The sequence below is a fragment of the Chiroxiphia lanceolata genome, chromosome 5 (assembly GCF_009829145.1).
Source record: "Chiroxiphia lanceolata isolate bChiLan1 chromosome 5, bChiLan1.pri, whole genome shotgun sequence".
In the NCBI taxonomy this organism is placed as follows: domain Eukaryota; kingdom Metazoa; phylum Chordata; class Aves; order Passeriformes; family Pipridae; genus Chiroxiphia; species Chiroxiphia lanceolata.
The window spans coordinates 65,722,702-65,739,342 of record NC_045641.1 but is presented as its reverse complement, the minus strand read 5'-3'; the positions used below and the strand labels follow the sequence as shown (position 1 = coordinate 65,739,342).

General features: G+C 36.3%; 1 protein-coding gene across 8 annotated transcripts in view; it reads left to right on the top strand.

The window, feature by feature from the left end:
- Positions 1 to 16,641, top strand: part of PLEKHA5 (pleckstrin homology domain containing A5) — a 165,652-nt gene that overhangs the window by 138,775 nt on the left and 10,236 nt on the right. For 5 of the 8 annotated variants that reach the window (XM_032687707.1, XM_032687705.1, XM_032687704.1 and 2 more), the window contains 10 exons: positions 4,168 to 4,230; positions 5,339 to 5,419; positions 5,554 to 5,703; positions 7,111 to 7,212; positions 7,816 to 7,927; positions 8,183 to 8,229; positions 9,018 to 9,206; positions 9,790 to 9,907; positions 13,062 to 13,177; positions 14,476 to 14,685. In XM_032687707.1, the coding sequence (XP_032543598.1) occupies positions 4,168 to 4,230; positions 5,339 to 5,419; positions 5,554 to 5,703; positions 7,111 to 7,212; positions 7,816 to 7,927; positions 8,183 to 8,229; positions 9,018 to 9,206; positions 9,790 to 9,907; positions 13,062 to 13,177; positions 14,476 to 14,685 (1,188 nt within the window). Of the gene's footprint in view, positions 1 to 4,167; positions 4,231 to 5,338; positions 5,420 to 5,553; positions 5,704 to 7,110; positions 7,213 to 7,815; positions 7,928 to 8,182; positions 8,230 to 9,017; positions 9,207 to 9,789; positions 9,908 to 13,061; positions 13,178 to 14,475; positions 14,686 to 16,641 lie in introns of those variants that run through there. The other 3 variants (XM_032687709.1, XM_032687706.1, XM_032687711.1) reach the window with 2 other exon arrangements.

Here is a 16,641-nt window from a genome sequence, read left to right as displayed (position 1 = left end):
AAACACCTTTTTTGACGTTCTCGTCAAAGAAACACTGACTGACAGGTCGTGAAGACTGAATAACCTGTTGTCACTAGAGATGTGGTCTCTTCAGATCAGAGTGTTTGCAGCCTTGTGTGGAAAGAACCCACGTGTTGCCTAAACTGTGGAGTGGCAAGATCTTTTGCTTTCATAGATGAAGTTTCCTATATGAGATACTGCATTAACTTACTTCCAGGAGAGGATAAAAAACACACTCAAAATTTCGCTACCTAAATAGTCTTCTGATGCAAAACTAACCTGTTTAAAATTCTGGCAACTTATTTAAAGTCTAAACAGACATACAGATTTTTTATTAAAGTAAAATAAATTGGTTTAACAGTCATCGTTCCTGCTGCAGTTTTAACGAGTTGTTAAACAATTGGGAGAAGCCTCTGTGCAAGTGACTGAAACCTGTTCTGTTGTCAAGATGATAAACTAGTTTCTGATGACTGTAACATTCCTGCTGATAAAGAAAAGGGTCTTTATTTGCTTCAGTTTGTTCAGTTCAGTTTTATGACTGAGCTTATTTAGAATTAAGCAAAGGAAAGCAAGAAAAGCTTGTACTTAACTAAAAACTTAAAATGTCTTGCTTCCTGTTTGTTTGTAATGATTAATGGTTCTTCAGTGAAATAGTAAAAATATCTACTATTTCAAATGTGTTATTTATAAGACATTTTTGTTTGTGATTTGTTAGATCTTCACAGTTATTTAAATCACTTTGACTTGCATCAGTCTGCTCTACAGACTGTACTGCAAATTCACAAGTACAGGCCAGGAAGATGATTCCATATGTACAGACAAGAAAAAAAGACACTTTTTACATACTGGACCCATTTCTACCTTGTTTGGTTTTATTTCTAATAATAGGTGAGGAGCGTTAATCTTGTTTTCTAAAGCAGCATGGGCTGATTTAAAAAAGTAAAAATTTTCCTCAACTATTCTTATATGTGTGAGTTCCCTAAAGGGAGAAAAGTTAAAATCTTGAGTGCCACAAGCTAACATCCAGGTCTTTCCATGGATAATTGTTCCTAATATATTAAAACCAGAGAAAAAGTAGCCTGTGATTTTTTTGCTCCTATAAGGATGGGGAGGTGTTGTTTATGGAATATTATTATTGTTATCACAGCTACATACATTTAAACTATTACCCTTGTTAGATTTTGAGATTTTTTCAGGTTTTGTTGCGAACAGGAGATGATCGTGTTTGAGCTAAAAAATCTTCTTTTTCCAATTTGAACATGTTATATGACAACATTATTCAAAATTAGAGGAGAACCTTGCTTACTGGGGGCTAAATGCCCATTTGCCTTGCTTCCTGGTAGCAAGAAATATTTTAAAAAGAAAAGAAAAAAACCCCTCCTCTTGGAAGTCTTGACTTTAATTTAAAAAATGCCCCAAACTGTCCTGTTTTAATTTCCTAAGTGCAATATCTTGCAGAGCTGTGTAGTGTGGGTTTGGGGTGTGAAATTTCCTGCCATATATTTATTGAATCAAAGCCATTAGTGGAATCTGAAAATAGCTCATAAGGTAATGAGATAACACTGTCACTGAAATGTTTTTAATATTGACAACTTAAATAGGTTTAACCCCTCATGTCTGAAGCACATGATTTATCCACTCCTGTGATTCATCTGGTGTTGGTGTCTGATGGAGATGGGGACTGTACAGTGGGACTGTACAGTTGATAACAAATTATTTCTAACCTAAGATGAAGGTTCAATTAAGGTCCTGTCGCTTTTTCATGTGCAAGGTCCACGTTTGGCCAAACTCTGCGGGAGCAGTTTACCTCCCAAAAATGGTAAGTTCTATTTGTAGGTGTCAGGGTGCTGCTCCCTAATGTTTGGGAGCCGTGCAGTGAGTTTCCCCGTGTTGAGAGGAATGGACTTTGGTGCGGTTTAAGCAGGCAAATGTCGAGGGAAAGAAAGCCAAGTCAGCAGCAAGTCCCGTCGCTGGTTCAGTAGGTGGCACTCTTGCTCTGAAATTACTGTCCCGGCACAAGGATTTGTAGGAGCGATTTGGCGAAGAAGAGGCGTTTGTGGAACGTGACAGAAAGTACATTTTGATAACTTGGTCATTGGAGCTCTTATAATACGTTTTCCAGGGTTATGAGGTTGTTAACCTCGCTTGAGATGTGTAATTGCGTTTTGTCTGCTGCGGTTCCTCCTGTAATTCCAGTAGGATGTGATAGCATTCTGCACTTTTTGCCTTGAGTGGATTTATTGATGTGCTGTGAAAAGTGAAGCTGTCAGAGATGGATTAAGTTATTCATATTATTTTTGGAGTTTTTACCCTAGGTCCACGTAAAATGTTGCAGTAGAAATGTTGAAATGAAGTGGCTCTCCAGCAGTGCCTGTTGTGGGGAGCTGGTACTGCTGACAAAAGCAAGAAGTTGGCAGCAATTTTAAAAGTGTCATAGGATTTTAATAAGAAGAATTAGCACGTGTATAGTGTTCTTTGGAAATGTGCTTTCGTTTTCTGAGTACTTAAGATACATCCCTTTCAGGAGGTACATAGGGATAAGGATGCTGAATTGGCAAACTGTTTTAAACTCAGTTATAATTAAGGTTGAAATGCCAAAAAAAAAATAAATGTCTCTCTTTTTAAAGAAAGTATAAAAATACTGACTCAAAAAAACAGTATTACGTTTTTCCAGCCCGGCCACATAAAACGCTGAGCAGTGACTTGGGAAGCTGTATTTATCTAATAGGGGATAATCTTTCTTTTGTGAAAATCTTTCTGTTGTGAAATATAACTAGGTTTTCTCTGTAAGTTGAAGACATTTGGCCATGTTTATGAGTTTTATTTGAATATTTCCATTCCTCATTTTTCTCTCATTGTGATTAAAATCGACAGTAAAACAACAAAACTCTACCATAGTAGGAGTTTGAATAGATATCTTAATTTGTGTGACATTCATGAGGTGCAAAAGTGCTGTGGCTTTTTTCATAGTCCAACATTCATTTTCATAAAATGTCCATTTCAAAGAAAGTTATTGTGTGGTTTTAATACACTATACATACTTTTAAATTGTCACCAGGTGCATTTGCATGAGGTATGTGGACATAATATCTTGAAATGAAACACTTTAGTGTGTTGAAGATTTATTTTATGTTTGGAATGCTTGTCTCATTAACCCTTCCCTAGTCCTTTTGTTTATAAGTGTCCCCTAACATGGACTTGTGTTATTATAGTCTTTCTTGTACTGTTAACTCATTATGACCTAATTATGACAGACACATGGAAGGAAAGCATCTATGTTGGGACTCAGTGTTTTTAATTAAATTGATATGAAGGTTGATAGTGTTATGTCCATGCTTGCTGTATAGGACATTAAGTAGTTACTGTGTGTGACAGTCCATTCTAAAATGGGGAGCTACCTTTTTTTCTTGTAGAATGTTTTAAAATCTCGTTACTTGTCAGTAACAGACTTGAAAGAGTTTAGAACTTCATGTGAGGAGCTGTATGAAAGCTGTATGAGGATACCTTGCATCCTAACTGGCAGGAGAAGGCAAGTTTGCCTAAGTCCAAAGATAAAATAGAAGACCTTCTATTTTATGGCATTTCTGGTAATACTCTTGTTGGATGGGAGAGAATCCCTATGAAACAGTAGTCAGAAGGTGTTCATTGGCACTTAGTTTGCATATCTATAACAAGATATTTTACATATATGTTGTAAACTTGGGTCATTCTATTCTAGTTTCATAGTCACATCAGTATATGCTCCTTGTGGAAACACCTGACCTTAGTGGGCCTAGAATGATTAATTCCAAGTAGAATGAGCCCCTGTATTTAGAATTCACATAACAAAACTTAAATAATGATGTATAACTGTGCCTAGGTTTACTCTGGCAGTTTCATCTTCCCACATTATCCATGTTTGTTTGAGGTAGTTGCACACCTTTAAAACTCCAGTTTGCATTAGAAATGTAGCCTGTTAAGTTAATGCAACTTTCTACTGATAGTCTGCTTGACATTCCATTTACTTACCTTCATTAATATATATTGGCTAAAAATATATTGTTCAATGTGGTATGCTTGACTTTTAAGCAAAAGCTGATTTCTGTGTTAAAACTCTTAAGCTGAACAGTTGTTTCATTTTCATAGTCCAATTAAGTTGTTTTATGGCAATATTATTCTTCCTTATAGTTAACACAAGAAGAATGTAGGGGTACACTATACAAATATAGAACTGAAGAGCTGGATATTGATGTAAGTCATTTGTGTTTCTTCTTCCTTGGAAATGCTGGTATTTGTCTCTTTATTTTGATAACAATTTCCCCCTTGGCTTCTGTGTTTGAAACCCATTTCATATAGGTGATTGTCAGCAGAATTTGCATTGTTAATTTGAGGGACATGAGACTCTTTTTGTAAAAAGCTTCTAACTGCAGGAAATATTACATTGTAGGCTGAAATTTCAAGTATTACAGCTATTCAAAGGTATCTTCTAGAAAGGAATTAATTACTTTACCAGTGAAAAACTGTAGCAGTAGTTCAGTTATAAGCATGAGAGATGTAATTGCTCTGGAAATATGATAGAGACACCGAAACTGAAATTTGGCACAGGTAGTTACCATTCAGAGTATTGGGTTGTTAGTTACTAAAGAAAAGGGGGCTGGTGTAAAATAGATGGTGAAAAATACACACATAGTCATACTCTATATGCATATAGATGCACATCTAGTCATTCTTGCACAGTGCAATTAAGAGTAGACATAATGATTTAAGAGACGTTAAGAGTAAAAAAGAAAAGGCAAAGTAGCACAAACTGAACCAAAAAGGTTGTTCAGATAGAAAAGTAAACTGTTTTAAATTGGTTAGAGTGCACTGAGCAGTTACTTGCTCAAATTGGAGCTGGAGTGAGACAGTTTTAGTCATAGCCAAGCCTCGATGGGAGCTAAATCAGAGAAGGATATGGGTAGTACTAGTATGGAAACTATGGGAAACTATCACCTGAAAAACCATGGGACAGACTGTGAACATATACAATAGTCTTTATAATACTAAACAATATGTAAATTAAAGTGGTATTTAATACCTGGTATTAAGTTGTAAAGATTTAGCTGTAGAATCATAAATTGCATGTTTTGAGCTGTGCTGTTTTTCTTAAGTTATAATAACACTTATTTCATAGTTTCTTGAGAGGGTTTCTTAAGTAATTTGAAAATGTAAAACTGATGCCTTCACGATTTTAGAATTCATATTTTGTTTTAATAACACTTTATATGGATTCATGTAATGATTCGGTCAAGTTACATTTTGATTACTGAAGATGTAAATAACAAAATTCTAATTGTGATAATTTTGTGTTCTACACTAGGCTAAGCTTAGCCGTTTATGTGAACAGGATAAAGTTGTGCAAGCACTGGAGGAGAAGCTTCAACAGCTACACAAGGAGAAAGTAGGACAATTGTATTTATTACCTAAAGTGGATGTTATTTTACATGCTTATTATCAGAACATTGATAACTGAAATAAAACGAAAATCAGCCCAATGATGCAGAACATTAAAAATAATTCTTTTTATTACAATAGTACACGCTTGAGCAAGCTTTGCTATCAGCAAGTCAGGAGATAGAAATGAATGCAGATAATCCCGCAGCCATACAAAATGTAGTCTTACAGAGAGATGACTTGCAGAACGGACTCCTTAGCACTTGTCGAGAAGTATCACGAGCTACTGCAGTAAGTAACACCTTCCAAGTGTGAAATGATTACGTTCATGTCCTTAATTGGGTTGTCTGTGCTTAGTTTTTATCGCATTCCAGCAAAAATCAGTTGTCTTTTACTCGTCTGCGTTTTTGCCAAAGGCAGATGGAAAGTGATCTTTTCCCTGCATTCATTGAGTAGTCTTTTTTTTTTCCCTTGCTTTTTTTTTTTTTTGGATGGTAATTTTTTTATTGGTGTGGTAATTATCTTTATAATATGAAAATTTGATGAAGTAAATAATGCAAATAAACTACTTCGTATAGTGGCAAACAAACTCTATTCAAGTAGATAGGTGACTTATTTTAAGCAAAAGCAGCTGCTGGATGAAAAGAAGAAAAGATTATACTGTCATGGTCTCTCTTAATAGTGGGCCGTTGTATTTAAAAGATTTTTCAAGCTATGCACTTTCAAAAACTTAAAAAAAAAAAAAAAAAAGAAAGGAAGGAAAATGCTGTCTGCTGTCCTTTTCCACTTTGTGATGGTTTCTACACTGAAATGACAGGGCAAAGAGTCATTTTTCTCTACTGACATATATATCCAATAAGATATTTCACTGTCAAATTCCAGTGGTGAGCTGTGGTGAAATTGATACAATGTAGGGGCTGAAATGTTGGTTTTAATCTGAATGTTAGACTGTCTTTTAAAAGGAATTGGTTGGACAAGGAGAAGGGAACCAGGGGAAAGGAAATCCTCAAGATACGCTTTCCCTCATTAACTTTTTAATTTATGCTAAATTGAGTAAATTGCTTGATGTAGGCTGCAAAAGTGAGATGGTAAAGCTGACCTCAAAGAATAATTTTTTTTTTTATTTTTTTTTATTCCACCTTTTCCTTCTGGTGATTGTAGTTTCACTCACGTAAAACAGCGGTGTATTAGTAGGCCTGGGGCACTCACAGGCAGCTTTACAGGCAGGGTTGGATGACTTACATTTGTCCTGCATAATGCATTGCATATGCACACACATGCTGTGCACTCACACATGTGTATTCTGTGTGATAAAAGACACAAATTTGCATCCATTTTTGTGAGTTTTCTGCCTCAGTGGAGAGAACAGCTTAAGACCCACATGCCTACTGACTAAAAAGACGTGTTCTGAAGAATTTCCCCTTGCTTATCCTTTTTGTTTGTGAAAAGACAAAATGCTGTTTGTTTGAATTCCGTTTAGTATCATTAGAAAATCAAAAAGCTGTTTAAACATCGCATTCTCTAAATTATACCTTTATTTATTGCTGCTATCTATTTATGCATTACCTCCTGAAGTCTCATGCCACTGGAAAAAGAAAAAAAAAATTGTTTGTTTAGGGTTTATTTGGGTTTTTTTCTTAGTTTATTTTTTGTAACTTAAATGTGCATCTGTAATTCTTTACTTTTGTACATACTTAGGAACTGGAAAGAGCTTGGAGAGAATATGATAAATTGGAGTATGATGTAACTGTAACAAGGAACCATATGCAGGAGCAACTTGATCGGCTTGGAGAAATTCAGGTGTGGCATAGATCTTAAAGTACACTTAATTCACTTGGATTTTCTACGAGTTTGTTTAAAAACTATATCAATTAAAAAAGGTGGACATGTGGTGCATTTACTTACAAACTTGTAATTTATTTTTATACCTTGTAAGTTCTGAAGAAGTCTTCAGCTTTTCCCATTTTTTTGAAGCTATAGCACTGGTTTTCCTGTGTCTGGAAGCTTCCTTTTTCTGTTTCAGTGATGTTCATCTCCACCTGTTTTGGGGTTGCAACTGATGGTTCCTTTTCTATTGTCATACATTGGCCTCCTGTGCAAAGTTTGCTTGGATTTTCTTTGGACACAGTCGATACAATTCAGTTCTTTCAGTGAAATTTTAACTAACAGATTGCTGTCAAATTAACCAGTGCATTTTGAAATTAGTTAATCATACTTTTTATTCTGGGCAACATTTGCATGTTGCACTTTGATGGGAAAGGAGAGTGTGTCATTACTATATTTTATTTTCCTTCATTGTGAAAGGATATGCAGTGTAGTCCAAAGAAAGAAAAAGGTTTTCCCTTTTTTTTTCCACTTGCAAGATATTCTAATGTATTGCCCATATATGCTGTTTGCTCACAGACTGAGTCAGCAGGGATACAGCGTGCTCAGATTCAGAAGGAACTGTGGAGAATTCAAGATGTCATGGAGGGTTTACTTAAACATAAACAGCAAAGAAGCTCTTCAGAGGCAGGTAAACTGATTATTTTTATCTCACAGGAAATGAAATTGGATCACATGCATTTTTAAACTAAAGCTCCATCGTTGTTTTTGTATGTTTGAAAATGTTGTACAGTTACTGAGAAAAAAAGGAAAAGAAATCATCTGTTTTAATTTGATGCTTTTTGTAATTTGATAGCAACAGGTTGTAGTTCATATTTTAAAAGCTGTGTACTGAAAACATTTTTTGTCTTTGTTTTTCTATACCTCTCCCCCTTCCCTCGAACAGGCATCATGGTTTCAAGGACATTTTCATCCATTAAATATAAAAATGAGGTATGGTTTTAGCATATTTACTATTTTAGCATCACTGAATTTGTAATATAGCTATGACAAAAATAAACATCTTAAATATTTTAAGGATGGCTGAACTATGTATTCAGTATGTTTCTGTGAAAATACTGCTTTATGAACTAATTTTAAAAACTGATAGCTCCACTAGTAATTCTAACACTTTTGATTTGTTCTGTCTTTATATTCTCACTGGTATGTTTCTCTTTTCCATTTCTCACCTTTTCCTCTCCTTAGGCTGTTACTGTAGAAATATAAACCCTGATTTACGGATTTGTTTTCTACCCACCACACTTCTCATGGGGAAAAAATAGATTGCTTTATGTGTCTATTCAAATATTGAGCCGGGTTCTCAGGTGGCCAGAGCACCCACAAGAAGAGCTGAAACTGTGGGAGCTCCCAAATGTTCAAGTCCTCTGAAAATCTGGCTGGAAGTTACTGTTTTAAAGGGACATTGTCATGGTTATCTAAAGTGTATGCAAAATATATTTGGCTTACAGAACCTTCTAAAAGTCTTAATTTATGTAAAAATCTTTAAAAATATAATTAATTTAATTTTTAAAAGGATGATTTAGAGAGTTCTTGAGAGTTCATGTCCAACAGAAAGTGCAGGTGTTAGAATTATTTTTATTTTTTTTTTAAATGTGACATTGTCCCTTTAATTCCAAAATTTATAGCTGGTGTAGCCATGGTAATATATTTTTCTTTTTAAGTTATAAATAATTGTAACAGGTGTGCACATCTAAATAAGGTGACTATTCTACAATCTTTAGGAAGAGGAAGTAGTCCCACCTCGTCCTCCACTCCCTCGGTCCTATGACTTTACAGAGCATCCTCCCATAATCCCCCCTCTGCCCAGTGATAGCAGCTCCTTGCTCTGTTATAGCAGGGGCCCAGTACATCTGACAGAAGAAAAGAAGATTTACCAAGTTCAAGGATATCAGAGAAATGGATCTTACTGTGTAAGTGGCTTAAACTGCCACGTTGTTCTTGAAGCATCCTCCTTCCTCTGCGCTGTCACAGTTTTTATTTACTCATCCAGCTACTTTTGTGTTATGGTTTTATTTTTGTGTTATGGTTCTACTTTTGTGTTATGGTTCTACTTTTGTTTACTTAGTTTTATTTACGGCCCCATCATTTGCTTTTCACATTTTCCTGTCATATATTCTGTGCATATATAAAATGTCTTAAGACTTAAATTTTTGCACCTGAGTGCATTTCGGAAAATTAGATTCTTCTCCTCACTAGTTCTTAAAAAAAAACGTGGGCTCGGTTTTTGAAGCTTATACCAGTTTATTTCAGGAAGATCATTAAAAAACCCCACAACTCTGCATTCTTATGGCAGTTTTTTCCTGTGATTTCTGAATGTCTGCAAATGTTACTCAGATTGATGACAAAGAAATACTTCTGTAATAGCACTTGAACAATGGAACGCTGTCTTAAAGTGAGAGCAGAGTCACCACAGAACAACTGGTTTGAGTCTTAAGACATGAATGCTTGTACAAAAATGCCTGTTTATTTACCTCATAACTTGATGTTCCTCAGGGTCCTGATTATAGGCTTTATAAGAGCGAACCGGAGTTAACTACAGTAGCAGAAGTAGATGAATCTAATGGTGAAGAAAAAACAGAACAAATGTCAGAATCAGAATCTACTGCTAAAGGTTTGTCCCCGGGTGCGGTGTTTACAACCTTTCAGTTTTTTCACAAGGAATACAGAGCTTAACTGTGTTACAGAAGCTGCATCATGGTTTGGATCTTTGCAGCCTGTCCGTTTCCCAGTTTGATGAAACAGCTTCCACAATAAAATAATGATTTAATTATATCACGAGAAAGATTTCAGTCAATTACACCGCAGAAAAATCAAACATTACACTCACCAACAACCCTGAAATCCTTATTGACACCATGTCTAATCACATCACTCACATTCCCCACACACCATTCCCTTGAACAATTACCCATTTTATGTTCTTGCCCTTGAACAATTACTCAGTTTTTGAATCAAGCTCCCCATGTTATGTCGCTGGAACGTCCAAAAAGGCAGCACCACAGAATTTTCAGGCTCTCATAAGGCAGGGAAACAATGTCTTTTTCTTTTTTTTTAATCTTGTAATTGTTGAATTGCCTTCTGTCCTCTGATATAATAGGAATAATGATCATGACCTTGGAGTGTACAGACAATAAAGGTCTTTGCAATTGCTAAATGCTTTGGATTCTTCTCTTCATCTAGCTTCCATAAAAGCTACTAATTGCTTGGTAGAGTCTTTTACCAGGAAGTGCTTCTCAATTCTGTTTGTTAAAACACACAGAATAGTTTGTTAAAGGTGACTTCAGGAAAATGCTCAGCTTTAGCACCTCCCAAAAACCATATTAAGAGGTTTGAGAGGAAGTAACTAAATTTAGTTACTTACATCTTACTGTAAGGATTGATGTTTCCAGTGCCAGCAGGATCACTGCCTCTTGTTTTGGTAGTTTGACTCAGTGTTAACAGAGCAGGCTGGTGCAGTGGTACCAGAATTTTATCGAGAGTTATGATCATACAAGGATATTGTTTTCATCAGAATGGTAAATGGAGGCTTCTACAACTAAGGTTAGCATAGTTTGGGTATAAACAATGTGAGTGGCCCTATGACATAATTTAAGCTTGCACTTACCAGACAGTTAGTCAGTTCAGATTCACTGTGGTGTCTGCTGAGATATAACATTAAGATATATATTAACTTTCTGTTAACTTGGTGGGAAAAAATGCAAGGTTTAGCCTGAGATTTGCTAATCATCAACCACTTGTTAAGGACCTTGCCTTTCTAAAAACATGCCTAGGTTTTATTGTCCTGTGATGTACCAGATTACTCATAGTAATTTATGACAGGAGATAAAGTAATGATCAAGATAAAATAACAAAGCCTACACTGACCATGTGAAGAAACCCAATACTTTTTGAACACCTCGATCTGCTTTCTATCTTAAAGACAGAAATAATGTTATTATGTCCATTTGTAGAAAAACAGGCAGGGAAAGCAATAATACAAATTCCTCTAATATAAATAATATTTAGGGGTGGGGGACAGAATAGTTGCAGTGAGAGGCTTTCTGTATTCTTAAACTCACTTCATTCTGTTCTTTATCATATCTGTGTTTTATCATCCGGTGCACACACTTGAGCATATGAATTTTCTAACAGATATTTCTTGTTCTGGGCATTTACTCACAATAACAGTCCACCTGCAGTAGGAAAAAAATCTAACCATTTCTGATTGTTTGTCTGTTTTTAGAGTGTATATGCCTTTACAGCTATATGCTGTTTCAACAAACATTTTTATGCCTTTCTATCTTAGCAGTTTTTAAACTGAAAAGGAAACAAACTCAAAGGCAACCCATCTTCTGCATTTTTTCTTTCTTGCCGTTTTAAGAAGTCACACCTAAATGATGTAGTTGCTTTTTGAGAGTGGTTCTAAAAACTAATACATTTCAGAGGAAATTTAAAAATGTTGTTCTAGCTCATTGTGCACATTGCTGTACTAAACAATTCTCATGTCAGTCTTCCCTCTCTTTTCAAACAACAGCAAATAAGGAAAAATGTCTTAATGGGACTATGTAAAGTAATCCTTACATCTGTCTGAGACCAGAGAAGTATTTATGGCCTGTGTAGTACATAAACATGGCACAAAAAGAAAATGAACTTCTGCTATGTTTTATCCTTTTTATGTCTAAAGGAGACCCAAACTGTTGCTTTGCAGTTTTTGGTTTGAGTGATGGATTTCACTCAAGGGCATTCAGATACCTCCAGAATATTTTGTAGGCCTATCAAACAATTTGGAGAAAGAGATGAGCCTTCACTGAATCAATATATCCTCTAAAATCTGTGTGTTCTGCTTGCCATCTACTCTGGCCTTAAGTTCTTTAGGATCTCACAGACAAAAGCTTCAGACATAAGAGTGCCCACCCCCAGAACCAGAGTCTTTCCCATTTTTGGCTCCCAGACCCCTGGTCTTCTGTAGCTGTCTCCTACTCACAAGCTCACCTGGCTTGAAGATCCCTGGCATGTCTCATCATATATGGAAGGGAAAGCAAAGCATACCCACATAGAAAATGGAAAATACTTCACGGAATAAAATCTAATAAGATAGTACACTATGCAGTGCTAAAGCATGGGCCTTGACCAGACAAGCACCATGACAAGCACCCTTTTATTCCCCTTATGCAAAGCTGGCCCCCTTTTTATTCCTCTCCCTTATTCCATGCCTGTTCTTTCTCAACCACCTTGCCCCCTCTCTTTCACAGCCTTTGTTTCTTCCCAAGTAAGCAACCCACACTTAATTACTTTTTGTCTTTGATCCCACTTTTGGCTAAATTCTGTATTTTGACACTTTGCAATCTTGTAAGCCTGGCCTTAAGTGACAGCACTGGTGGGGTTACCCAAGCATCTTGCTGGCCTTGCAAGCTTGCTGGCCTCTGCTCCATAAAAAGTCCCAGTGTGGCTGTCCATGAGTTGGGAAGCTTGGCCATCTTCCCTGGAATTCTCCCTGAGCCATCTGTGAAGTTACACAGAGGACTGTCTAATAATTATCTGTTTCTCACTGTTATTTTTATGACCAGCAGTCTCTTGTACCACATGCAGTTGTTCTCCATGTTTTGTTCCATTCGTGCAACCTCAGGCCAGGGGCTCTTTTTCCTTAAAACACACATAGTTGAGGCATTAAGATCCTTGCTGTCTTTTGAGGAAGAGTTCCCAACATGTGTTTCCTAGAAAACAAATCAACAGTTTCGGCGGTGTTTTGCACAACACTTAGTATATTTTGCTTTACTGTTTTGCAGGCTCACATTTTCCTGTGGGAGTTGTACCACCCAGAACCAAATCACCAACACCAGAGTCTTCAACAATAGCATCCTATGTCACTTTGAGGAAGAACAAGAAGATAGATCTAAGAACGGTACTTTAAAATTACTTTCCAGCATGGATGGACAGTGATACGACCTTTCCAAGTTTAAATTCTGTAGTTACTCCAAAAGCTGAAGTTATCTTTTAAATTTTCTTAGCCAAAAAAACCCACTGTTATTAAAGCATCATATACTAAATTAATGGAGACATCTGTAGAAAGGATGATAATATTATAAATCTTGTGTAGGTTAAACTGCACGAAGACACTCAAACTTGGCAACAATTAAAGGATAATGATAAATCCACTGAGCTGCTGAAGTTGAGACATGAGTTGAAAGGTCTTAGATTAAATTAAAACTTTGAAGGACTTGTATTTGGCTTCTGGGGCAGTTTCACAGCCCCTGTATTACAAATACTGACTTTTATTTATTTCATTACTAAAGTGATTTGGGAGACACCTAAAGTGGCAAAAAACAAGGATACAGTAAGCAGCGTGCAGGTAATAGGCCTGAAATTTCAGATTAGAGAGTTCTGTAGTCTCTGGGCTAAAGACAGACATTTATATGTAGTAAAAGGAAAAACTTGTCGTAGTTGCAGCACAGATAGAAGAGGAGAAGTTGTAGGAAGAAGGGGAGAGGAGAGAAAAAAAACCTCACAGGATGTTAACTGGAGAAAGAACTTTTCAGTTTTCGTCAGTGAAATCGGTTACTCTGAATGTGCTGAATGCAGCTGATTAGCCCGAAGTCGATTTTTATTTGTCATACAAAGTATAGATCTACCTGTAAATCAGTGAATTTCAAGAAGAAAGTAGGTAAAGTGATGGTTGTTGTTTTGGGAAAAATATAATGCTTAGAATTACAGATTTTTAAGTGCTGATAAATTCACTTAGTTTCAGCCTGCACTTGCTGTTAAATGATGCCCAGCTGTAGTTTTTCTTGAAATAAAAAGGCAGAAATCACTGTTAGATCAACTGGTATAAATGTCCTGGATCATTAAATTTCAATTATGTTTCTGTCTCAGTCAAATAACTCGTGTTTGCCAGTTGTATAATGTCTGGTAAATTGTTTTAGCTCGAGAGGATGGCTTTGAGAGAGCATCTACCCATTCTCTTAATGTTTATCATTGATGATGGCAAAGTTATTAGTTAAAAAAGCAAATAATTCCTTCCTTTTATTTTCAAATTTGGTGTTCATTTAATAATAATCGGTTCTTGTAGTTTTTTTCACATACACAGGAGGTCTTTATTTGCTCCCTATTTTTCTGCTTTTTAATAAATCATTAGGTGATCTCTTCTGAAGTTAGAAATCGTGGGGTTTTTAAATCACATATATACATATTCTTCCATTTAAGGAAAGACCAAGAAGTGCAGTGGAGCAGCTGTGTCTTGCAGAAAGCTCACGGCCTCGAATGACTGTGGAGGAACAGATGGAAAGAATAAAAAGACACCAGCAAGCTTGCCTGAGAGAAAAGAGGAAAGGACTCAATATTATTGGCGTTTCAGACCAGTCTCCTTCACAGAGTTTGTCGTGTGTCAGAGACAATCCATTCAGATTGGCACAGGTGGGTCCCCTGTTGATAAAAAGCTTTAATGTGTCCAGTTAAAAAACCACAGAGGTGTCTGTTTGAGACTGCTTGTATAGAGCCACAGTTCTCTGCCAGACCCAAGAGGAAGGCAGAGCACAATCTTCATGCTTGCACCTAATCACAGAAGTCACTTCTTTGTCTTTTTGGAAAATAAATAGTTGAAATCTACATACATTGTGATATTTGGTAACAGGGTTTTGTCGGTTTTTTTCCTTTTTTAAATTTAGCAAACAACGTGAAATTTCAAGGTTCGTGACTAAAAGCAGTATCAAGGAGAATCATGGTTCAGTTGATGTTGAAAGTAATATATTCAAACATCTGTAACATTTTTAGGTAGGAATGTATATTTATGGTCATGGCCTCTAACTGGTGCTCTTTTGCTGTGGTTTTTGAGCTCATAAATTATACATAAAAATAGAACTTGCACTTTTGTTTTCACTCATTCTTAAACTCGCTTCTTTTACTTAACAGTTTATTCAAAGGTAAAGGGTAGGGAGAGAGAAGGAAGCTATGGGTGCTTGGCATTAACCAGGAAATGCTATCCTGAATATTTATCTGAAGAAAAATCCCAAACAAACAAACAAACAAAAAGCAAAAGCCCAACTAAATCCAGATTCAGGATAGTGGATGTTAGGCAGCCTACTGCTTTCTAACTGCTGAGAAATAGTTTTCTTTTTCAATAGCTTAATGGGGTTGGGGTTTTTTGTTTATTTGAGGTTTTAATCTTCTGGCATATTTTTTTCTTCAGACCGCACTGTTTATTGATTTGGGGTTTTTTATGTTTTGGTTTTTTTTTTTTTTTTACACTGGTAGGGAAATGCCTTCTTTTTTGTTTTGTAGGCATTTAAACATCCGATTTTCCAAAACCAGATTAAATGCATTGCAGTGTTAAACAGTCACATATTTCTGAATACGTTTTAGATTGGATGGTGGGTTTTTTTCCCCTCTGAGCATGCTAAGCTGCCTTCAGAGCTACACAAAAGTTCCTTTTCCTTCAAGAACATTGGATCCTCAGAAGACACTCGGTATCTGGGCTGACATCATGAATGCTACATATGAAGGGAGTTCCTAGAAATACTTCTGTGATTAACACTGCCTTTCTCGAGAAGAGGACGTGCAAAGCAAACCTCTGCAGACCTTGTTTTGGTAGTTTTTACAGAGGTGTTCAAGCTTTACCACTCTCCTGTGGTATCATTTCCTACCTCAGGGTGGTAGGAAGCTGCAGCCACGTCTGTCGTACGTGGGTAGCCAGCCCAGTGGGGGAAGGGGCCAAATCCTCTGTGCCAGAACTCAAAAGAATATTGTTCATGTCAGCATGTCCTTCAGCCTTCTGTGTGAAATCAGGGCTCTGTGGATGATAAGAACTTTACAGAATATGTGAGAAGATGTCTGAATTGAATATTTAGCTACAAAATCACTTCTTCTACCACAGCCTTAATTCTTCCACGATGCTATTTGGCAAAAAGCCCCGAGATGAGGTATTATGCTGTAGTAATAGTTTTTATTTTTAAAAGCATAGTTTCTGTGTCTATTGATTTTTAGAAAAGTGGTGCAAGGGCATTAACTGCTGGAAGTCTTTTCGTCTGTGGTTTGGTTATTTAAGAATTGGAGGAAAAAATGGATTTTATAAATGGCCTGCTGTGTAATTTTTAAGTGATTACCATAATACAAAAGGAAGTTGCTTCACAATTGTTATTGGGAACAGCATATGATAAGGATGCAGACTTTAATTTAGGAGAGTAAAGAGATTGATTTATGGACTGACTTACATGGTTTCCTCTTAATAGTGTGCATGTGTTAAATCACAGGAATTCAGCCTCAAGATTTACTGCTTTTATGGCTTCCATTTTTCTCAGCCCCAGTTCTTTGATAAGATGAACCTCACTTCAGTTCAGTTTGCTACTCTGACAAGATAATGTTCACAGTTCACAA